At 43.4% G+C, this 24,008-nt stretch overlaps 2 protein-coding genes across 3 annotated transcripts; one reads left to right on the plus strand and one right to left on the minus strand.

Annotated features, from left to right (window-relative positions):
- Window positions 1-1,810: 1,810 nt before the first annotated feature.
- Window positions 1,811-16,111, minus strand: SCPEP1 (serine carboxypeptidase 1). 2 transcript variants are annotated; one of them, XM_074160231.1, is made up of 14 exons: window positions 16,025-16,076; window positions 14,286-14,431; window positions 13,294-13,383; window positions 12,294-12,449; window positions 11,743-11,817; window positions 11,453-11,525; window positions 10,407-10,444; window positions 10,104-10,232; window positions 8,461-8,545; window positions 8,188-8,190; window positions 7,207-7,317; window positions 6,414-6,551; window positions 4,722-4,885; window positions 1,817-4,598 (listed from the first exon to the last, which is right to left on the minus strand). In XM_074160231.1, exons 1-14 carry the CDS (start codon window positions 16,074-16,076, stop codon window positions 4,533-4,535), a joined length of 1,326 nt encoding a protein of 441 aa, XP_074016332.1. In that variant the 3' UTR covers window positions 1,817-4,532. The 2 variants fall into 2 exon arrangements, with proteins under 2 accessions (XP_074016333.1, XP_074016332.1); XM_074160232.1 differs by lacking the exon at window positions 8,188-8,190 and having other exon boundaries at window positions 1,811-4,598; window positions 16,025-16,111.
- A 126-nt stretch (window positions 16,112-16,237) lies between these two features.
- On the plus strand, window positions 16,238-23,744 carry COIL (coilin). Its single transcript, XM_074160055.1, has 7 exons — window positions 16,238-16,491; window positions 17,071-18,259; window positions 18,592-18,678; window positions 19,759-19,806; window positions 20,338-20,413; window positions 20,879-20,967; window positions 21,484-23,744. The coding sequence occupies exons 1-7, from the start codon at window positions 16,241-16,243 to the stop codon at window positions 21,571-21,573; spliced, it is 1,830 nt and encodes a 609-aa protein (XP_074016156.1). The 5' UTR covers window positions 16,238-16,240; the 3' UTR covers window positions 21,574-23,744.
- The last annotated feature ends 264 nt before the right edge of the window (window positions 23,745-24,008 follow it).

Below are 24,008 nucleotides of genomic sequence, written 5' to 3' on the forward strand. Positions count from 1 at the left end.
TTGTGTCTTGAAACAGATTGTGTGAGCTGAGTCCAAGTTGGCTGATTAATGGGAGATACAGGACAGAACAAAACTATTTATGCAAAAGAATGTAGGTGTGGCATCATTACTGCTGTGACCATCTATGGACCACACTGGCTGTGGGGCTAATGTGATGAGCACAGTCTGACTGTCTCAAAGACAGGCTGCAACCAGCTTGCTTGTAGAAAGGCAGTCCCGAAAAGGACATTTTAGGAACAGAGAACAAATTAGAAAAGCATCTTACCCAGTCTGGTTCTAGCAGCCTTTATAATTACCTTCAAAAATGATTGTGGTAGGCATTATCAAATCTACTAACTACAGCTTACAGATGGAATTGTTCCAGCTGTCTCTTATGCTTAGATGTTTCACAGCATTTTAAAACCGATACAGCCCAATTCATCATAGTATCTACCTATAAATTTTGGTAGTGAGACTGAGGCTAAAAATTAGGGGAAAACAGAAATGAGCTCCTGCATTTGAATCAGCTTCAGCAAAAGTATGATTTTTTTTGCCTCCCTGCTGTACAGTCACTCTGGCCTTATTGTTCAGGTCCCCTATGAATCCGTAGTTGCTTTTGCCTACGTAACATCCAAGCCTTACCACAAGAGTACTTTGGATTCAGATTTGTGCAATACACTAGATGGAAATACTGAACAGCAGAACCACAGTGAGATATTTGCTGGAACTGGCTATTATCTGGGTGTGGTTTTGATCTTCTGAGACACCCCAATATTGCCATCTGGTTTAGAACACTGGCAGAGTTAGTGCATCTAGCCACTGAATTGTATTACTTATCAGATACAAGTGAAGAGTAATGGTCAATATATGAAATTTGTAATGGTGCTTTGCTTTCCTTGGAAATATTTTAGGTGAGGGATTTGTAAACAGAGATAAGTTTAAAACCTCTGTATTAGGCCAGTCATACTAACACACCTCTAGTCCTGCAGAAAAATCCAACCACCTCAATGACCAGGCACAGTTAAAAGAAAGGAAAAAAAATCCCTCCCAAACAGTGACTAGAATGGTACATTTGCTCCTCCACAAGACCAAATCTATTATATAGCAAATACCAAAAACAGTTTTCAGAGAAACCTTGCAAGGGTGAACTGTCTCTACTCAAATTCTTACTATTCCTTCATCACTGTCTGTGGGTCAGATAAATTACTCCTCCTTTCCTGAATCCCTTCTGGAAAAACATAATTGTACCCCAGAGTTCCACAAGTGACACACACAAACTGTGCTGCCATGCAGCAGAACGCTTACAGGATAACAGACATAACATGACAATGAAGAAGTGCTCCAAGATTCCCATCTCGCCTCAGCACACAGATATTCTTCTCTTGTTGTCTCTTTGAATCCTGAGATAAGCAGATGTTGCAACACTTCAAAATCTTCATCTTCTGAAATAAGGTAACTCGACACACAGCTATAGGCCCACTCTTAAGCCTCAAATTTTAAAGACATAAAATTGATGACCATTATGTGTCAAATTCCTTTTAGAAATAGCTTATGTGATTCACTCCTTCTGAGGCAAAAAACATTCCATGGCAGATTAGTTACATTAGACACAAATATTGCGCCTGTACAGATACCCCTATGGTGGCAAATGGGGCAGATCTCTTGCTTCCTGCATTCATCTGTCCACGACAATCTCAACCTCTCCAGCATAGGAACAGCTCCATCTATCCCGTATCCTCTGTGTACCAGTGACCATGAAGTACTGGTTTAAGGCACAGGGGATGCATCAAGTCACCCCTCCCCACTATATTGTTCCAGATCCAGCAAAATAGAATGGAAAAAGACAGAGACACATATTTATTAACATAGTGGATAACTTTTAGGTTTCTTTCTCTGGCTTAGCAAAGTTGAGAGTTACAGAAAGTCAAAATTGTTCATACTGAAGAGGCTGTGCTGATTTAGTAATTTTTAACACCATTGGATTTGTTTCTGTGAAAATTACTCTAAACGGATGGTGAACAAAATAAGTCTGTGGCTCTCAGGCTACCTATGCAATCAAAGCCTGCAGCTGCAGAAGATGAAATACAAATGTTGGGCTGTTTTCTTTTGACTGACCCAGCATCTGTAAAAAGTCTTATTAATATTTAGAACGATTCATCCTAATGGATTTGGCAAGCGACAGCCCTTATCTGGAAACAGCATACTGCATGAAATCAAAATGGACAACGTATGTCATTGCTAATCAGATACACAGCAGGACTTGAACTCCTTTCAAAGCAACCAATTTCTCACAGCATCTGCTGGACAGGTGACCTACCTTTGTGATGATCTAAAGCTGTGACACACCAGTTACAAAGTTTTTGGTGAAATAAAAGGAATCTTCCCTGATATTAAAAAAATGCCGCTTTTTTTGTTGTTTGCATTTTAATGGACACTATTTAAGAGCATGTCTCCATGGGCAAGTATTTTTATTCTAACATGTTTAGATTTGGCATAGCCCCTAAGACCAACAAATCATTACCACCAGCCTTCTTGAAACCATGTCTTTCCCTGTAAGCCGTCTCTTTGCCAACAGAAAAACCTGCAGAAGCTAAAACAAAGCAGGACAAGGAACAGATGTCTCAGGTCTATCACTGAGCACAAACTCTAGGCAATAAGAATGAATGTTCCACTTGATAAAGCAGCACAAGAACAGCAGTAAATGCTGCCTTCTGGAGATACCATCTTCTCAATTCTCTCCCTCTATCAAGCCCTATAGTATTAGTTGTTAAGGCATAACGCGAAGTATTGGAGGACTACAAGCCAACTCCAGCTGCTCAGGCTCAGACATACTTATTTGCTTGATGAGTTATATTAAAATATTCCAAGAATGCAGATTTACACACCTCTAGGACCCCCCTCTTGTTCTTGTTGGTCTAATGTTCAAACAGAATGAGAACAGAAACAGTTGCTGTTTTGATCCTGCCTGGCCATTCTGGGTTGCCCATCATGCTCTGAAGGCACACATTTTGTGGAAAGGACAGGAGGGGCTGCAGTCCCCCAGTGCCTGTGCTCCTCATCATGCGATGCAGCCGTGGGGGAGAGCACAGTCCTGCACCCTTCCCTCTCAAGCCTGACTGTATCCGCTCCCATTGGCAGCAGCTTTACACCAAAAAGCCAAACCAGAGAAGATGTGATTTTCCAGCAGCAAAATCAACGTGGTGCCCAAGAGAGAGGAACAGATTAAACCTATTGCATTTACTGAAAAATGTGTTTAAAAAAATCTGGATTTGAATTGCTAAAGTTCTCAAGAACATAGTTCAAGCAGAGAACATGAAGAAGGCAAGCAATTATTAGGTGCCAATAGTCCAGCTGCTGGGTAATTGCATATGTGTTTACATAGCATTATGCCTCAGTCCTTGCTAAGCCAACGCTATCAGGTATTTCAAGACAGTTTCTGTTGCTGGAGTAATTGAAGGGTTGCTATTTATTTAGGATTCTGGAAGCTGGAACAAGCTGTTGTGGCTCCTATCAGACACCAATAAACAACAGTCACTTTGTGCTCCAAAGCAGAAGTCAAGTCTCTTCACTGTGTGCTGTATTAAAAAAAGAAAAAGTTGTTTCAAAATAATAGGTCTCTGAAAGACTTTAAAAAAGCTCTAGAAAAATATATATCAAGATACTGGTCTTAGCTTGTATATCCTTTTAAACACTGCTATTATCTTTCAGAATTATGCTATTATTGCTCAAATAATACTCTCCTTTCCAGTCTCCAGGATAAGTTCAGAAGGTTGTAAGAGGCTTCTGTCCATTAGGACTCTCTTCTGTACAAGAAGAGGGTATTAACAGGGCTCCTGCTTCAGCACACAAGAAAGCAGGATTCCTGCTGGATGTGCTTTAGGTGCGATGGCTAAAGGCAAAGTCTGGGTAATGGTCATTAAAGAGAATGAAAACAAGAAACAAACGGTCAGATGAAAAAGCTCAAATCTTCCTCTGGGAGGGTGTTTTTCTCTCTCCATAGCACAGGAAGCCTGAAGAATCTTGGATCCTAACTTGGGCACCTCAGCAAGATGAGGTGGGCTGTAACTCCTCTAGGGCAGGTCTTCTATCCTGGCATCTCCATGTCTTCACTTGTAATCCAGCCAAGTGACTCAAGCAGAGGACAAGGAAAGGAACATTCCACAGCCTCATGAAACAGGTCAGCTCTCTGAGAGGAACAAGCAGCAAATCTATCAGGACTCAAATCAGTTTTAGTCTTGGTGTGTGAACAGAAAAGAGAGCATTCAGGCAAAGGCAAAGGCTCAGAGCTAGTTGTTTATGACAGTGGACTTCCCTCTGGAAGAGTCGTTATAAACACTGTTAAGGTAGCAAATCACAGCTTACAAATTCAAAAGCAAGAACTCATCCAAGGAAAAAAATGCCTTTCCATAAGTGCTTGCACACATTATCAGCAAGATTAGAGAGGCTATGTGTCCAAATAGCCATTGTTCCCCCTGCGGCTTATTATTCTGGACTCACATTCTGCAAGAACACTGACATTCAGGAGGAAGCCATACCAACTGGCCTCCCCTTCCCTAGTGCTGCTGTTGGGTCACCATCCTGACCATTTTCAGTGCCATGTCTCCTTGATCAGACGGTACCTAGCACAGAGATGAGAGCAAATGGTAAGCAGCTGCTATAAGAAAGCAGACAGCAAGCATACTTGCATCTTCAGTTTTCTTCCTGATAATGGTGCATCCCACCCCAAGAAGTGGAGTATTTACCATGTGCCCAGCCTTAAGAATCCAGAAGAAAGCAAAGTTCTCATAGGCCTTGTGGAAAGCAGCTGTCTCAGTGGATTCTGGAGACACATAGAGTGCCTTCCACCTTTGCTGGTTGAACTGGTCCAAATTAGGCCATTTCAGTTTCCGGATCCATGCCTCCTGGCCTGTTAGAGATAAGAGAGATGCTTGATTACCGACACTGACATAGCAGCTTGGGAGTCCCAGTTCAGCTGGATACTCACTGTACTAGATACCAATACAGCAGAGTTAGCAGAAAATCTCTGTGTGCTCAGATTCTAAAAACAATTTTGCTATGCCTGGGAAGATGACCAAGGCTGTGTTCAGGACAAGCCGAAGCAAACCAATGGAGGGAAAAGGCAAAATGCAAACTGTGAAGACGTACGTGAAACGGACTTATGATTGCACAAGCTGAATGTGTGCCTTTAGAGGCTCTGCAGCTCTAGCAATTCTGACATATTTTGCTTTACTTCTGAAACACCTTCAACATTCTGCCATAGAGAAGGATCAGCCACACCAAGTCCCCCTCTTGGAAATCAGAAAAGACACTGCTTCTCTGTTTGTTACAGTCACTTATTAAGAACCTGGAAAGGTTTTCTGTTTTCAGGTGCCTGCTAGAGAAGGTGGAGATCAAGACAGCAAAAAGACCAATTCCAGGACACCAAGGGGAACAAAGCTTTAGTCTACCCCTGAACTACTAGAGGAATTTACATGTTAACTGCAGCTCAATTTTAGTTCAAAATGTGATAAACTGGAGCACCACTAACTGCTAATCTGTTTTGACAGCCTGAATGTTCTGTTTCCTGATTTATTGATTGCTGTGTTGTTCATTGAAGGGCATCTGAATATCTAAGTGGGCAGAGGCAGACAAAGAGTAAAACCCTTCACAACACAGGAAGATGATTGCACAGTCTGCGGCTGCAGATTATTTAAATCAATAAGGAAAGGCGAATGGAAGAGAGCACAGCAGCCTCGCAGCATGAGGCATTTCAGCAACACTTGGCCTGGCCCCCAAACTGCCACTTGGACCAAACCTGTGTCTTGCAAGCAGCAAGGGACAAATAAAGCCCTTGAGTGGCCAAAACATGCAGGTGCATATGCATTACTGAGCAGGTGTGATCACTCTCCAGCTACACCCTCCCTGATTAATTACCAGCACCCTTTTTCCATCTCACCTGGTACCATGCTCTCTGCTGCAGGCACCGCTCGGGGAAGGCTGAGCTGTATTGTGCAAAATCTGTAGCAAGATATGACCTTTGGCCCAGAGAACAGGATCTTCCAGGCACAGCAGGAGAGGATAATCTCCATGTATTTATTCATCTATCCTCATTCTTCATTTATGAATGAGCATACATACGAATATGTGTCTATCCAGAAGAATTAAGTGAATTGTTAGCCACCTACCTACGTATGGGCTTCACTGAAACAAGCAATTATTGATGTTGCAGATCTATTTCCAAACAATATAATGGAGGTAAAGGAATTGCTTCTCTCAGAGGGACATAAACAAAACATACTAAGAGCTGCTCGTTTATGATTGTAGTATTTAAGCATTGCCTGTTAGATAGAGATTTGCACAGAAGACTGGAGAGATCCAGGTATCAATATTACTGGCAACTTCACGTTCCACTTGTCACGTGTTCTGTTTGCAACCCTAACCAAGAAGTCCCTTACCCATAGTGTCAACAATGAGATCCAGCTGCCCATTATAGACCGTAACATTGACATTGGCTGCCAGAAGCTGATCAACAATATCAATGACAGGTTTCATGAAGTCCTCAGCCATGTTCTCAAAGACATCTCTGGACTGACCTGGTTGGAACCAGAAAGAAGACAAATTTTAACTAATGAAGAACAGCATCCCCAAGCTGGGACAGAAGCAACTGGCTAAGGGTCCTAAAATGCAGTTCATGGCTGCATAAAAAACAGTCCTAGACCAAAGCAGCAGCCTGTGATCTATCAGTCTGAGGAGAGAACCAGAAAGCAACCGTGCTCCCACTGGAGCTCGCACACAACATTGTAGCTTCTGGCTCCTATTACACACATACGTGGTGCTGGCACCAGTCCTTTAAGGCTTCCTTTCTGTTTTACACCCTCCCCTCCACACCATGCAGTATTACACGATACCAGATTTCTGGCAAAGAAAAACTGACAGGAATTTCGGCAATATTGCACAAAAGACAGAAACCAGCTGCTGAGACACGGAGGGTGTTCTTCCTCCCCCTGTATTTTTAGCTGCTTGACTGCAGATAGATACTAGCAGCTGAATCAGAACCAGAACCACATCTGCTCCCGTGGACCTGCCTCATTACACATTAATTTTGGAGAATAAGTCCTCTTCTTCAGCCCAAGGATAATGACAATTTAATGTGACTGCTCACTACAGCAAAGTGTCTTCCTACAGACTGCAATACTGTACAAGGCAGTAATGCACGCGTTAGATCCACACTAACAGACAGGGAAGTACCTCCCCATTTCACACAGTCAGGAATAATTTTTAGCTTCTTTCTGATGGGTCCATTCATCAATTCATTTAAGCTCTCCTTGTGCATATTTTTGACATGGCGCTGGTAAAGTCCTACCAAAAAAGAGAAAACACACTTGGATTAGTGGCACATTTAAGATAGTCATCCTGTAGAGATAACAAGTTTCAGTGTTACCATCATGGCAAACAAACTCTTTTCTAATGAAAATACAACACCACAGAGAGAGATTACTTTTACTAGAAACCACTGAAGTAAACCCTTATTTAGAGTAACAGAATCATAGAATGGTTAGAGTTGGAAGGGACCTTAAAGATCATCCAGTTCCAACCCCCGTGCTATGGGCAGGGACACCTCCCTCTAGACCACGTTGCTCAAAGCCCTGTCCAGCCTGGCCTTGAACCCCTCCAGGGATGGGGCAGCCACAGCTTCTCTGGGCAACCTGTTCCAGTGTCTCGCCACCCTCACACTAAAGAATTTCTTCCTGTTATCTAATCTAGATCTCCCCTCTTTCAGTTTAAAACCGTTACCCCTCGTCCTATCACTACACTCCCTGATAAAGAGTCCCTTCTCAGTCACGGGACAATATGGGAAGAACTCAACCATCTATTTCTACTTTTGGCTAACACACCACTTTTTCAGGGGACTGGGTTCTGCTTTCACCACTTGGTACAGACACGATTTTTTCTCCTCAACAGACCAGTTTTTTAAGAGCTGCAACGTTTTACTTTTGGGAGTTAACTGTGCCATTCACCTTCCCTGCTGAAGCCAACAGGAAGAGATAAAGAGCCTGAAAGAAACTCTATACCTGTGTTTTTCACATTGATGCATAAACATCATGGAGCAAAAGAGTCTAATCAGACCATTATATTGATGAGACATTTTTGTGTCCTAGCTTGAAGACAGAAATGAAAGACATTAAGAGGAAGTAACTTAGAGATCATAAAACTATGTCACAATTATACTGACTACTTCCTTGCAATAATTTGTGCAGGATGTATAGGTGGAGGTGTAATCTATAGAAGGGTTGTTCCACATTCTTATTTGTCCCTATTTATGTACGAGCAAACAAGTTCTGCTCTGGAGAATATCAATATCCTTTGGATCTGAGGGCTCCATTTTAACGATGTGCTAAATTGAGGCCACTATTGTTCATAAATTGTTCCCACTATCAGAGTTGAAGGTACATGAATGCAGACACGGGGCCTCAGAAGCTCAAGTACTTAAATACAACTTACTGAGATGGAGATTTTCTTGTTCATTTGATTTCATCTCTGGAACCTCCTTAGTCATGATGTTATAAAAGTTCACATTGTCTGTGTTCTGAAAACACAAGATCATTTCAGTAACACTGTAACAAAAACATTTGTCAGGTAAGAGGAACAGACTTCCTTCTGAAAAGAAAAGAGGCAAGTCCTAAATAAAGGACCCTGTGACCTGCCACGTTACCTACACATCAGAAAGATACTAATGGAAAAAACTTTTGTTCCACATTTGCTTTGAGAAGCAGGGAAGAGTTTTCTCAAGTTTGTACTGTTCACACATGGGTTGTGCCAGAGATGTTATTTACTTCTCTGAATCAGATGTGAAGCTACAGGAAGCCTTACACCCTGCAAATGACTGCAGATTCTCATTACTCATTGTAGAGAGTTGCAACGCCAGATGATGCTTTCAGATGGTCTCTTCTGCTCGATCTAGTCTAGCCTGATGCTGCCTCTTGCTCAACAACCTCCCAACCCACAACCCTTCAAAATCTCAACTGCTTCCTCAAGAATGTAGTGACAGGTATCAGCCACCCCTCTTTTGGGACTGCTGACATCTGGACAAGTCCAAGAATTGTAGAATGGCAGCTCTGATGCAGACAACAGATTGCCTGCATCCAAAGGACAAGTGTGATCAGTGTTGCCATTAAAGAAATTAGTCAAGATTCTTGAAGTCCTGCTTTATTCAATTTTTGCATCTTTAGAGTTGTGATGCATAGGTCAGAAATCAGCTGACAACTGCAACCCTTGAAGAACTAAAGTGACTGCACCCTGACAGCAATATCACAACTGGGAGACAAGCAAACTTGAAGAGAAAGGCAAAATGGGAACCACAGGTTCCTTCCAAACAGTAAGAAGTGAAACCAACTGTGTCATAACAGACAGTATCTTGCAAACTAAAAAAAACCAAAAAAAAAAACCCCACCCCAAAAACAACACCCCAAAAAGCAAGAAAAGGAAGCAGCTCCAGATTAGTTTTTGAGTTTGAGGAAGCCAGAGCCTTACTTGTACTAAAACAAAAGCACAAGGAAGAGTGAGATTTTGGAGCAACCCTTCAACAGGAAAAGCAAGAGCAAAACTTTACCTATCTTTTAAGCTGGAACTTGCTAATTAACAAGATGCAGCAACCCACAGTAACAGGACATAACTTGAGGTTCCTTTCCATCCTGTGCACCTATTGTAGTTCTTAAATATATATCTATACTTAATTTGAAATTTGTGTCTTGCTGGATGTGTTTTTCGATATTCAAAAAAAAAAAAAGCTTTCAAGCAGACATAGCTCATTCAAGTTGAAACTGGGTTCTATAGGAATCAATGGGATTAGTTTCATGCTAAAAATTAAGCATCTATTTAAGTGATGTACCAGGTTGAAACCTTGATGCAATACTGTAAGCCCATGTGGGTCGCTCTACCCAGTGCCTCTTACAATCACACAGTGGAGCACAGCAAATAAACAGCCCTTTTATGTCAGCACTGGGATAAAACATATACCGGCAAAAATGATTGGGCAGGGGGTTGGAGGATTCACGCCAACCCAGCACTCATAGAAAGGATAACCTGAAATTGTGTGCCTGCCCAGGCACCAGTTAGTTATTAATGCTGGTCAAAGAAGATCTCACCTCTTCAATGACATCTTCAGCCTTGCCCCAGAGCTCAGTGGCCAGCCCATATTGATTTTTATTTATTGCATCCATTATTTCTTTGGCAACAGCAGTCACCTCTGCTAGACCATTATCATCAAGGAGAGACTGGAAGGCAAACACAAAGGAGGAGAGCTTTAATTATAATTTCACATTCATCTCTTGCTAACAGTCCCCATGCATTCGAGGTTTTATTCACCAACCTTAAAAATCAATATCTATTTATACTGTGTGGTAGTATAAGCAATCAGGTGAGGAACAAGAATTTAGGAAGGTACTTACAGTGCTGTAAAGGTAGGGCCCCCAAGACAACACAGAGTCTAAAGAAACAGAACAGATGCCAAACATCTAAATTTTTGACATACAACTTCCTTTTCTTTTATTTTAGCAAGAATGATTGTGACAAAAATATATGGAGATAAATTAATCAGTAAAAAAGGGCTGTCAGCTCAGTTTAGCCCAAAGCTTATGTATCACAGAGCAGGTTCTTCACAAATCCTGAGAACCAAGAAAAGCACTGCACCATCATTAACCCCCTAAATGTTAATCAGTGAAATTTATTTAAAGCAACAGCCATGTTCTTAACAAAATGCTCTCACCCAACAGTGCAGCACGTTGCTAGAACATGGGGGGAGATCTGACAAGTGAATGGGCATTGGCTAAACTGATCCGTTTGCAAAAGTTACAAGGGAAAAAAATCTAGTTATAAAACAAATTGGTTTTATAACAAGTTTTTTTATAAGGTCTCAAGGATCAGCTGATCCTAAGACAGATAAGAGTTTGCTTGATATTGTCCCATACTGCAGAGAATCTGCAGAGCCTGCCCTTGCAAATCTACTGAAGGACCAAGAGTCCTTTAATTTGTTTTTTGTCTTCCACCAGACACACCCCCTATCTCTTCCTGGTCTGTGAGCACACCAGTTCCTCAGCACAAGGTCTTCCAGTCAAAAGAAAGATAAAACCTCAGTTGCAACCTTGTGAATGATTTGGTGGCCACACATTAAGTGCAGTACTCTTACCAAAACACCTCAGAGGCTGCAGAGGTGTGTAGGGACATTTCATCACCACCCCACTTCAAACGCAAGTATGCTCCTCACTGACTTCGCTCTCTGACTTTTCATAATCTAGATACATTCTAAAGATAGATTCTACAATCACAGCTTGCAATGTTGAAGTATTTCTTTTTGATTAATGAGACTCAATGACGATTTAATTCACTTAAGGCAGGGCTGGCATTTTTGACTCTAGGTACCCATGGAATGATAAAAAAACCAACAAACCAAAACAACAACAACAAACCACCCACAGTCCGAGGATTTTAAACATACCCAAAGGAGAAATCCATGAGTCTCCAAGAGCGGTCCCCATAAAATTGCACTTTATGGTCCCTTTTTGAACAGCCTTGGTGAATAAGAGGAAAAACAAAAACAAACCACACCAAAAAAAAAAAGCCAACTTTTAGTTAGATATTCAGGACTCTAGAACCAGTTTTCTTTAAGTGAAAAACATAACTAGCAGTCTGAATTAGGCAACAGGGACAATGTATTCCAGGAAATACAAGTACTTGTAGAACACCATGTTTTAAAGTGAAAAGTGAAATACATCTCCAACTACTTACCTCATGCAGCTCTAAAGCGATGCCAGCAGCCATTTTACCTCCGTAAGACTCAGAAAATATGTAGAATGGGATGTTCTGAAGAGAGAGAAGCCACACAATGAACCCATTGGACAGAGGGCAGAAGATACCTCCATCTCCCACATCCTGCAGAACCCAGGCACTGGCTCTTCATGTGGATATTTTTTTTTCTAAGCTGCAGATAAGATTTCCCTAACATCCTGCTGCAATTACTGGGGGAAATTTTGAAGCAGGCAATTCAGTATTTTGGAACTAGAAACAGACACGATCCTACATGCTATCCTATGCTACGTGTCTATCACACGATAAACAATAATTCACCCCACTGGTTATCTAACCTGCACCAAATTCAAGATACCAATTCTGAAATGTGGGAAATAAGAGGCAGTAGTTATACCTGCACTGACTCCCACCAAATGCACACTACCTAGTAGCAAACATTGCCCAGCTGGAAGGCTGTTCATTAATTCCTTTTGAGATCTATTTAAAAGCAAAGAAAAATACGATTCTAACCAAGAACTCAGTTCACTTACCTGGAATTCTGTTCTACACGAGAAGAATTCTCCAAGAAAAACCATCATATCAGAAACTACTGTGGTAAGGTTTTTGGCAAACAAGCTACAATCATCCACATAACTGAATCCAGTGCCCACAGGATTATCCACAAACAAGAGACTGGCTGCCTGCACCTGTACAAACAGAAAAAAGATGTGTATGAAACCTCAGTGCAGCACCAGCAACTGTGGTTTCACTGAGCCACTGAATTTCTGGCCCTAATAGAGACTGCAGAAAAATAAGGTGCAAGTCTAAAACAGAGAACTGTTGGGTAAGACTTGCCTGCCAGAACGTAAAATAAGACGAATTTTCTTTTGGGTTGCTGGGCTTTTTAAAAATTGCTACAGCAGATGCCATAGTTGTACAGTTACAAGTGTACAAATAAAATCAATAGATGGGTGTGCAGATAACATGGCTCAAGGCAGTGAGGCTCACAAATACAGAGGTACAACATAAGGTCTTTCAGTCTGCCCAATCTGCAACAAGAACAGCATCCAAAAAATCCCAGTGATCCAGGGGCAGATCACCATACCATCTAGGGAGCTCCAGAGTCCTCAGACTATTGGTAGCTTAGAGCACAAATACATTTCATTGAAGAAACCTCCACCTTCACAGGCAGCTGTAATTTGTTTTCTCTTGAAGGCCACACTGGACTTGTAATTATGAGCCATTGGTTATCCGTTGCCAGCCATCCAGAAAAACCTCTATCCTCTAAAACCTCAGTTTCCCAGACATCTGCAATTCACAAATTCATGGAAGCTCAGACATATTCAATCAAATAAAATTAATAGGTCTATTATTCAGTTCTTAACAAGGATATTCATTTAAGCCATTTCATTAACCACACTATCTTAAGACGAAATATCATAGCTCTATAGAATTTTAAATGAAAATTGTTCTGTGACAATAGCCATAATCTGCTTACACAAGCAAAAAACATTTTGCAATCAATAATTAGAAGCAGAACCCCTACTATACCCAGGTTGTATTTCTTGGTTTCATTTCTTTGTCTAATGGGCCAATCTCTTCAAAGTTCCCAAATCCACAGCCTGAAGATCCTGGACCTCCCTGTGGGGAAATACCAAATGACAAATAGGTTAAAAGGCAGCATGGTGTAGATATGACAGACAGGAGAGAAATAAAAGCAAGCCAATAAGTAGAATGACAGGCTCTAAACTTAAAAAAAATGGCTTTTGCACTACATGCTGGTTTGCAAAGAAGGCTTTCTTCCCCATCATCTTTCATTATGTGTATACACACCATTTCTGAAAGCAAGAATTTAGAGAAGCGATTATCCACCTGTGAAAGCATTTAATGAGTTCCATGCTCTGTGAGTGCAGTGTGAAAACCCTTCCCCTTATTCCCTTAAAACGAATGCAAGAGCTAGCCATCTACAGAGGTTTGCAAGTCATTAGTTTTATCAGCATATACAGTGTGTGCATTTCACTCTGAAGAAATAACCCAGAAGGAAAAAGATCAAGTTATCAAGTGATTATATTCAACATTAACTTCTGCCATCTACATGGAAACACACCACTGCCTTTTATCAAACTGTGATTGAATGGGACCAATCTCAACCATCAGTCCCTCTTACTTGTTTCCATTTAGAAGCCTTTCTAAATCTCTGATCATTTTATCTACTCTCCCTCTGAACATTGTTTAGACTGTAAGCTCTTCAGGAAAGGAGCTGTGATGGCACAATGTACTTGTAGTATCTGGCACAAAAAGCACCACTGTTGTATAAAAGATAAGAACAACCTCTATTTCTGCAACTTGATGGAAGGTGAGAAGTTGAGGGCACCCCACAATTGCATAATGATATTTTCATTATTTCTTCCTAACCTGAATACCTGACTCACAAGGTGAACCATTTAGAATCGGACACTTTGGAATCCTATTTCTGTAGAGCCAGACTGACCCAGGCATGGATAGAAACAATTATCGTTTAAGTGTCTCTCACCAAAACCTACCTGAAGCCACAAGATGAGAGGTAATTCCGTGAAGTCCTTGGTGGGGTTATTTGCATAGTAGAGCCACCAGAACATGTGCGCCTTACTTCGAACTTGCACGTACCCCCACAGCTCCTTGGGCTCTGGGGATTGCCTCAGAACTGCACCTTGGGGGGGGGAAATGAAAATAAAGATCAGCTATGTAAACAGGCTCAGCTTTGAGCTTTCCACCAGATTTGTTCCAAAACATTACATTTCAATCTTGGGTGTGATAATTAGAAGTGCTTCCATTAAAAAAAATTACGATAAGAAACCTGCCTATACTTATACCCACACAAATAGCTGAGCTATCATCAATGAATGAAGTTAAGTGCGTAATTAAGTGCTTACTTATCAGGGCCTGACCTTACAGCAGCTGCCAAAATAGCAGCCCAACAGCAAGGCTAATTTTTTTCTATTAGGGAAACATTTGAATTCTTTTCAAGGCCTGGCACAGCCCCACCAGACACGATGGAATAACAAGTACCAGCTTCAGGGGCATCAGGGCTCCCTCAGGGATCCCACTTTGACCTCCGTCTCTGGGAAGATCCAATCATTTTACAGTCCCCAAAGGGAGTAAATGCCAGATAGAGACAAGGTGCACTTCTAAACGAACCCAAGACCTAATCCTAAATTCAAGTAAGTCAGTAGAGTCTTGTCAACTTAAGCAGTTGATCTATTCCACGTCTAGGACAGACACCTTCCCAGAAATAGACCTTTGACACTATATCCCTCAATCTTCTCCATCACGACAGAGGCAGCAGTCCCCTGGAGGAGCAGCAACAAAGCTTTTTGAAGCCACAGCGCCCAGACTTCGCTGATGCACAGGACGCAGCGCTGAACAGGTTCTGTCAGAGTGGACAACATCACACTTTCTTGATCAGCCCTCACAGCAACAGCGGTGACACCCCGACACGGCTGGTCTGCTCCTTGCAGCCCCCACCCGGAGGGTCTCACCGGTAAAACACCGCGGCCGGGCCCCGAGCTCCTGTCAGCCCGTGTCAGCCAGCGCCGCAGTCACGGAATGGTTCGGGTGGGAAGGGACCTGAAAAATCATCGAGTTCAAACCCCCCCGCCGTGGGCACGGACACCTCCCAACCAGACCAGGTTGCTCAAAGTCTCATCTTCGCGCTTGCCGGCCACATGGCTACTTCCTCGTCCTTTGCCGCTGCCACGGGCCGGCAGAGGGTCTGGGGTGCGCCCAAACCAGGGCGGGGGGGGGTTGTTCGGGAAGGACGGGCGACAGCTCCGGGTGGAACAGCCATGGGGCCGAGCGACGGTTTGTGGCGGGTCTCTCCAGCCCGGCTCACCCAGCTTAATCAACCAGAACCTGAACTCCCACCTTCCCGTTCCAAAGGGGTTCCCTGGGAGCGCAAACCCCCGTCAGCCGGGGCGGGAGGCGACGGCTCCCAAGGTCACGATAGCTCCCGGCAGAGACATGGCGACAGCCCTGGGACCGCACACGGGCCCGCCCCGCGTTCGCCCAGGGGGTTCCCACCGCCCTCCCGCAGCACGGGCGCTTTTGCTACCCCTCTTCGCCACGTCCCGCCCGGCTGACGCCCCCGGGGCGGCGGTATCAACCGCGGCGAGGCTCGCAAACCTCAGCCCGGGCCCTTCCCGGCGGCGGGACGTGCCGGGACTGCTCCGGGACTGCTCGGACCGCGGCCGCGGCGCAGGGCACAGCCTCACCTCCCCTTCCCTCCCGTCCCTCAGCCCCATACCTGCCGCCAGCGCCGCCGCCGCCACCAGCAACAGCGGCAGCCCCATCGCCATCCCGCCAACAGCTCCCGGTGCCTGCCGCCGCGCCGTCACGTGCGCGGGGACCGCCCCCGCCCCCACAGGGCGGGGCGATGGGGGGGCGGGGCCGGGCCGAGCTTCGCGCGCCGCCCGCCCTTTTTGTCCCGCGCGCGGCACCATCGCCCTCCCTCACCGCCAAGATGGCGGCGGCCGGCGGCGGCCCCGTGCGGCTGCGGCTGCTCTTCGACTACCCGCCGCCGGGCAGCCCGGGCTGCGCGCTGTGCTGGCTGCTGCTGGAGCCCAGCCAGGTGCGCCTCGTTACCGACCTCGTCAGCCTCATCCGCCACAGGTTCGGCTTCAGCCGGCGGGCCCGCCTCAGCCTCTTCCTGGAGGGAGCGCTGCTGCCTCCCACCGAGAGCGCCCGTCTCGTGCGGGACAACGACTCGCTCCGGTACGGCGGGGGCTGCCCGGGACGGCAGAGGGGGCCTCCTCGGGCTGCGCGGTACAGGGGCCAGGGGAGGAGGAGTGGGGGGGTGGTCCCCAGCAGGCCTGAAGCGCGGTCCCCCGCCACGGGGCCTGGCGGTGCCCTCCCGGGGAACCAGAGGGGCCCTCGGGACCTTCCCGCGGCTCCCTGGGGCCGAGCGGGCACCGCTCCCCAAAGCCTGCGGTGCCTGAGAACTCCCGGCATGGCTGACAGGGGCTGGAGAGAGCTAAGGGGTCGGGAATCCCCTCCAGGACGGAAGGAGAGCGCTCCCACTGTCCCCTGGTGCTCCCGCCGCCTGCCCAGAGCCCCCGCACCGCCGGAGCGGGGCTTTGAAGGGGACCCCCAGCAGCCCGGCCCTCGGGTGGGGGCTCAGGCCGTGAGCCTTGATCTGGGACAGCGACCAGTGCTCAGGGGGCTGCTGTCTGAACTGTCCGTTAGCAGGTGGAGCATCCCTGCTCCCCAAACACAAGCCTACCCGAGCTGCTAACACATAGGGAAAAGGTGTTAATTATGCTGAACAGTGAGTTTTGTTTGTTTTCTTGACAGAGTAAAATTGGAAGAAGTAGTCGCAGGTGATTATGATGAGATAGATGCTGGCTTCTCTTATACACCAAAAGAAAACAAAAAAAGGCGTAGACAAAAGCAGGAAGAGGAAGAATTATCTAGAAATGAAGACGACAGGCATAAAAAGGAAAAGAAAAAGAACAAGCATACTCCTGAGTATTCTTCCTGTAGGGAAGAGACCTCTGTAGATATTTGGGACTCTCAAAAAAGGTACAAGAAAAGAAAAAGAAAGGAAGAAGTTAGTGGAAGAAATAGACTCACAGAAGGTAAGGAAGACAGCTCTACTGACCTATCTAAAAAGCTTAAAAAAATGGAGAGGGAGAAACAGTTGACAACAAAAAAGAAGGATGTAAAGCAGACAAAGGCCGCTGCAGCAACGATGGCTTTAGAACAGGCAAAGGAGAGGTCTTCTCTAAATTCTGATAAAAATAACAAAAAAGTCACAACACAGTCCAGAAACAAGAGGGTGGGATCTTCAGATTCCTCCAGCACATCGTCTGACAGTGACAGCAGTGAATTAAATGTAAAGCAAAATAAATCTGCCCATAAACCTGTAGTGGCAACGCTTCCTAAAGACAAATCTCAAGCTGCTGCAAATTCTGGTGTGAAAACTGTTTCTAATAAAGTGACTGTAAAGTCTAATGCTGAGAATTCCACTAAGACTGCAATTAGTAAAAATGCTAAAAAATCCGAGTCTTCTAGTTCAGACTCTGACTCGAGTACAGAGGATGAGAAAGTGGCAACAGCACAAGACAGGACTGCAAAGGAAAAGTCACTGCCGAACAACGCGGCAGCTGGAAAAACCAGTACCACCACGGCTGCCAAAGCAAAGACCTCCTCTTCCGAGTCTGATAGTTCAGATTCAGAAACACCTGTTATTAAAAAACCCGCAGCAAATGCTGGACTGAGTAATCCCATAGTAAGAAACTGTACTAAACAGTTGCCAACCGGTATCCAAGGACCACTTGCCAGCCCAGGTCGTGGAAGGGGGCGTGGAACAGGAGAGGATAACTTCTGGAGAGGACCTAGGGGCCGTGGGTATCATGGGATGATGAGGGGCCAAGGCCGTGGGAGAGGAGCGAACCCTGGCTTCTTCTATAACTACAGCAGTGAAGGCCAGAAACAGAGGCAGTTAAATGAAGCTGCAACAAACGCTTCTATTCTTGTCCAGGTGAGTGACTTACGCAGTCATAGGTCACCTTTCTCTTGCAGCTTTAACTATAGAAAAAACGTATAGGATGAAAGTAATTCATAAAAGCAGAAATAGATTAGTAAGATAAAGGTTGATCTTAACTTAATAAACCTGATATTTACTGCCTCTCCATCTAGCAGCCTGAGGAAGAGTTTATGAAATGATATTTAACTGATTGTATTATATATATCTCAAAACAAAGCACTTGGATACTCTTCTCAGAACTTCTTACAACCCATACAGCACAAACATTATCTTCTGTTTTTATTAATACTGTAATTAAATCAATGGGTTTATTGTTTGTTTCACAGAATCCTGTGGAGGTTCCCAAGAGAGACTATAGTGTGTTACCTCTTCTAGCAGCCCCACCACAAGTGGGAGAAAGAATTGCCTTTAAGGTAAAGAACTTGTGAAATACTGAATGTTAATGGGCTAAAACTGTTTGATTTGTGCCACTGAAAGTTTTGCAGGACACACTACAGATAGCATAGTCCTGACAACCGAAAGCTTACACTGAATCATTTAATGTTACGTTGCTCTGGGACCGTTGTCCTAGAAGAATAAGCATGAGGAAGTAGTCTTCATCTGCCTTGTTCTTTTTTAAAAATCTTGTTTTAAACTTAGGCAAATGGTTCAGCACCTAAAAAGTCTTGTGTCTCATGTTTGTAGGCATCTCTAAAAGCCTTAGCTCCTCTCTTGCTTGCTTTCTAACCTCAGTTTCCCATACAAAAGAAACTATTATGGTTTCTGTTATTGGCTCTAAACAATTCTTTTGTTGTAAAGTCTGACTTTGATTTTTACAAATGTTTACAAGGAGCATGTGTGTAAGTTCAGTGCATTCCTTTAGACTTTCTATATTTGTATAACACAAACAAAGAAATGTCTCCACTGTCATTTCAGTGTGAATTTCCATGTACATCTGTACAATGACTTTCTTCACCAGTACACAGGTGAGAGAATAGAATTTACAGATAATAGAATTTTCTGGTTGCTCCTTCACAAAGTCACTCTCTCTCTCTGCCATGGGCATATTTTCAAGGTTTATGCTTAAATAAGAATGTCAGAAAGAAGCATTTTACCGTATTCTTTCCAACGTGCAAGGAAAGTCAGCATTAAAATTAGATGCTAAAAAAAGAAAGCCAACATGTTTCTACAGCATTTCTACAATAGTATTGCAAATCTTACCGTACAAATAATTACACTTCACTGCAAAATAAATAAAAAAGTGAAAATGAAATCTCTGCAGTTATGGAGGCTGGGATCCATCTCCTTGATCTCTCACAGCCTGACCCAAACAGAAATCCTTTGGAGCAGCGAGTCCTGGAAGACGACTTGGGACTGTGCTTGGCATCAGGATCCAGGAGTGGGAGACTTCGTTCTTTTACTTCCCTCTTGCTGAAGAAACCATGTCTGGTTATAGAGGGCATCATCACGGATCAGGAAAAGTTGTAATTTGTTACTTGTGTTTCTTTCAACAGCGCTTGGAACTAACTGAAAATTACAGTCCAGAAGTTTCAGACTATAAGGTACTGTTTTTCTTTCCTCCCTTAATTCTCTCAGAAAACTCTTATAGGTGAGGTAAGGCTTAAATATTTTGAGGCTGTGCAGTATTTTTCTTCTCGTCCACTTGACTCTGCAGGCTATTCCTGGTGCAGCAGTAAAAATTAAAATGCTAGAACCCCAAATTAATTGAAAACTTGAAAAGTGTAGCGGTTATTTAAAAAAAACCACAAGCGTTATTAATGATCATTAATATTTTACAGATGACAAAAAATGCAGCCCTTCAAGTAGAAAAATGTAGCTGCATTTGCGTGTACTGCTCTCTGAAGTCAAGGCAAATTCTTAAAGTGCTACAAGTAAAATTTTGTAGCTACTTCCAATAACTTGTTTCTGGATAAATACTGATCTGCTGAGCAGATTTTACACACAGAGGTAGAAACATTTGACAGATAAACTTCCTCTAACTTTGATCAAGTACCACAGTGGTTGTAAATACGGAATGGTTATCCAGTGCTGAAGTATATCTTACCTGATTCTTTTCTTGTTGTTTTATGAAGGAGGGGAAAATAATCAGTTGGAATGCTGACAAAAAACAGATCGAGCTTGAGATCCTTTCGTCGTCAGCAAGACAATGTATGTACCCTGGGACACCAAATGATGGGTATCACTTGGAAAACCCCTAGACTGAGGCACGCTTTGTGTTTCAGGAGTATTTCCAAATTCCTTGAGTTCCTGCTCAACACATCACTCCCCTCCTCACTCCCTCCCCAGAATGTCTGTTTAAGTGGACAAGTTCTAACACTTGCTAGTTCTATTGAAGATGCTCTTAGGTATTTACAAAATGAAATTTGTCCAGTCAGCCTGAGCAGTCAGTAACTCATCTCGACTGTGGTTTCATTTCCTGAAAAAGTTGAAATCATTATATGGAAATACAGAGAAAATTTTAGATCATAATGCCAATCTTTGTGATGTCAGTGAAGCCACTGTCTTCAGTGGATGTGAGCCTAGGTTTGATTAGCTTTCTAAACAGGGTAAACATTTAAACTTTTTTGTTTATAGTTTAAATGGAATTGTTTGTTTGTTTGTTTGTTTTTTAAGTTGCTAAAGAGCCAGGGAAATTTGATCTGGTTTATCAGTCTGCGGATGGAGCAGAACTGATAGAGTACGCGGTTCCTCAGGATACAAAGGTACGTGGGTGTCCTGTTTTGAAGCCTGTTACAAGTTTTGCACAGCTGATACATGCCCTGCTTTATGACTCTGATCATCTCAGTGAGACTCCCTGTATAATAACGCATCTGATAAAAATAAATTGAAGCAAAAAGAATTGTTTCTTTCTAGCAAGCACGTGTGTGATTACAAGATAGAAGAATCAATTCTTGGATGTCATTCAGTTAACTAGATTCAAAACCAGTCATCAAGCTGTGTAACTTTTTGTTTTGGCTAATGAACAATATCATGTCTAGACAGAGTATCAGTTCTTACAAGGTTATTCATGTCATGCACCGTTCTTATCTGCCATCTGTCCTTACCCAGGACATCAGGCAGGGTGAGGTTCATCAAGAAGCTGGATGAATCGCAGGAGGGATCTGTGATCTCTGTTGCGTGGCGCTGCTGGTCAAGTCTAGAGAAAGCATAATGTTGGAGAAAGCGCATCTGCCTCTATAGCTTGGGTGTGCTAAGTATCGTCTGTGGTTTATTTCCAGATAACTGAAAGTTGGGATGCACTGATAGAGCCAAGACTGATTGTTGAGCCTCCAGTTAACGGATCCAGCGTTGAAAATGGAACAATCTAAGATGTGAACAAATGTAAATAATTGTATGGACTTGTTTTGTGAAATGCTGCCTTCTAGTTCTGAGGGCAGCAGATGAACTGGTGGGTATTTTTAATAAATGGTTTTGAAATGAAACTACGCCAAAAGAAATAGAAACACTTTTTTCTTGGGATGTGTTTTTATGTAATACAGGAAAACTTATGTTATTATAGGAAGTCTTTAATATAGATCTGTGGGGTTTTTTTCCTAATAGAAGTTTAATAGCGGTTTTATATCCTATTGCTGCAAGCTGCAGAACTGGAATGGTTTGATCAAAAAGATAAAATATGACCTTGTACTGTCAGTAACTCCATTTAAATGTCTGGGTTTGGCTAGAGCCGTATAACTGCCTTACAGGGGTAGCTTGCTGTAAGGCTAATTAAAAACAACACTAAAAAATGAAATATAAATATTGTTCATGTGCATGTCTCTTCCTCTACAGCTGCAGAGCATGACAGAAGTGCCATGACCTTGCAGTTACTTACAGGGTTCATCCGAACGTGTTAAGAAAAGCTTGTGGATTTCAAGCTTCTGTAATTTTGGGAGGCAGATAATTAGTATTGGTAACTGTCAACCTTGCCTAGAACCGGTGGAATATAACACGAATCCCTGGCAAAATTGGGTCACAGTGTGTTAATCTGTGTAGGCTCTGAAAACATTTTTGTTTGTTTGTTTTAAAGCAAAGCCTTTTGCTCTTTAAGTGCTGAAGTCTCTGTACTGCCTGCCTTCTTTCCTTCCCAACAGAATGGGTCACCAGGTGGTGGCAATGCCCTTCACTGCCATCTCTGCTAATTATTAGCATCGAGGGAGCACCTCGTACCCATGTAGTACTTGCATCTTGGCAAGTCTTACCAGTTAAGATAATCCCTGTCCTGGGTAGTTGACTCAACAAGAAGATGTGAAAAAAACCAGCCCTAGCTACAAACAAACCCCTGAAAAATCGTACATCGTGGTTTAGCTACCATGTACTGACTAGTGCATTGAAATACCGCTCACCTTTGCATTATCCCTATGAAAATGTCTTGTTTGTGAAGGAATCCTTTTTATATGAGTAAAACTCATTTGTGTATTGCCGTTCTCTTTAGTTACCATTACTTTATGTTGAAATTTGTTTTCTAGAGAAATGAACAGTTGGATTCACACGTAGATATTCTTGCAAATCGGACAAAAAGAAAATTCCAGATATTCTGTTCTGGCACAGTCATGCTGAGACAGATGGGATTAATGGAAAGATTTTTTTATTTTTTTTCCCCTAAAGGAAGTTGTTAATTATGAATTCTTATAAAATAGCAAAAGTAAACGCAAGAATTTCACAACATTTTCGAGCAGGATTCAACTCCCGTTCCATTGCCTACAGTGCATTTTGGCTGCAAATGAAATGCAGCCTGGCTGCATTAAGTTCGTCTGGCAGTGATGAACAGATGACAGTTGAAAACAAATACACCCCAGAGAGAGGATGTTTTGAAGATAAAATCTTGAGTATTATTTACCCATTGTTATCAAGTTTGAGTGAAACTACTGCTTCAATGCACAATTTAAATGGGGTAAGGGCAGCCTGAGGGAGCTGGCTGGCTGCCCTGCCCAGCACACCCACGCGCACAGAGCCACGCACAGGGCTCCTCATCCCTGGGGAGTGGGGCAGGGCCAGGGCACTGAGTGGGTGAGAAGCACAGAACAGGATGGAATGTGCACCTGAATCCCACAGGGAGCTGGTGATGCTCTCAACTAAACCCTTTTGCTTGCTTTCTGTCCCTAGAGTTTTGTGGTCTCTTGCAAGCCCCTTTGCTGGGGCAGCCCCAGGTGCTGGTCACGGGGGCTCCTGGCCACCCTCCTCTATGCAATTTAGCATTATGGGTTTGTTAAACAAATCTGTTACTTTTTATTGACAAATTCTGATCTCATGACTCAAAACTGTTTGAGCTGGCGAGCTACAGTCACGCACACGCTGCAGGCCTACAGACACGACGAGCTGCTGCAGCCAGAACCTCCTGAACAGATCTCAGACCTGAAAGTTCGCTGCTGGGACTACAGACCTCGCAAAAACCTGCTGGGTAGGTGTCAGCTCTTTAGGAATTTGGGGTTATTTATAATTTTGATGGGAAAACTGTACCTACTGAAACCACTTTGAGTATTAAATCCAAAAAAGTGAAGAGTATCAGGACTCCTGTCTTGATGTTGGCTCAGCCAGGCACGCACGAGTCCCAGTTTATTCTGCTGGGCTTCTACCTTCCCGCTCCGCTCCGAGTGGTACTTTCAATCCACAGTATCTGGGCAAAGGGTTAGATTTAGTTCAGAACCATGTGAAGAAGTTCTCAAGTAATTGCAAGGAAGCAAAGGGAGTATTAACTTTAGTAGCTATTTAAATGGTAAAATTATTCAGTAATTTTTAATGTTAAACATTACTGTTTTTTAGACAA

Source organism: Numenius arquata, chromosome 17 (genome assembly GCF_964106895.1).
Source record: "Numenius arquata chromosome 17, bNumArq3.hap1.1, whole genome shotgun sequence".
NCBI classification, from domain to species: domain Eukaryota; kingdom Metazoa; phylum Chordata; class Aves; order Charadriiformes; family Scolopacidae; genus Numenius; species Numenius arquata.

Bases quoted from the DNA above. Each gene is read 5' to 3' on its own strand.
- SCPEP1 (XM_074160231.1), bottom strand. From the start codon at position 16,076: ATGGCGATGGGGCTGCCGCTGTTGCTGGTGGCGGCGGCGGCGCTGGCG. The intron at 10,233-10,406 runs GTAAGTACCTTC...TTTGCCTTCCAG, and splicing joins GGCCCTACCTTTACAGCACT to TCTCTCCTTGATGATAATGG. The intron at 6,552-7,206 runs GTACTTCCCTGT...GGTTCCAACCAG, and splicing joins TGACTGTGTGAAATGGGGAG to GTCAGTCCAGAGATGTCTTT.
- COIL (XM_074160055.1), top strand. From the start codon at position 16,241: ATGGCGGCGGCCGGCGGCGGCCCCGTGCGGCTGCGGCTGCTCTTCGAC. The intron at 18,679-19,758 runs GTAAAGAACTTG...TTCTTTCAACAG, and splicing joins GAGAAAGAATTGCCTTTAAG to CGCTTGGAACTAACTGAAAA. The intron at 19,807-20,337 runs GTACTGTTTTTC...TGTTTTATGAAG, and splicing joins CAGAAGTTTCAGACTATAAG to GAGGGGAAAATAATCAGTTG.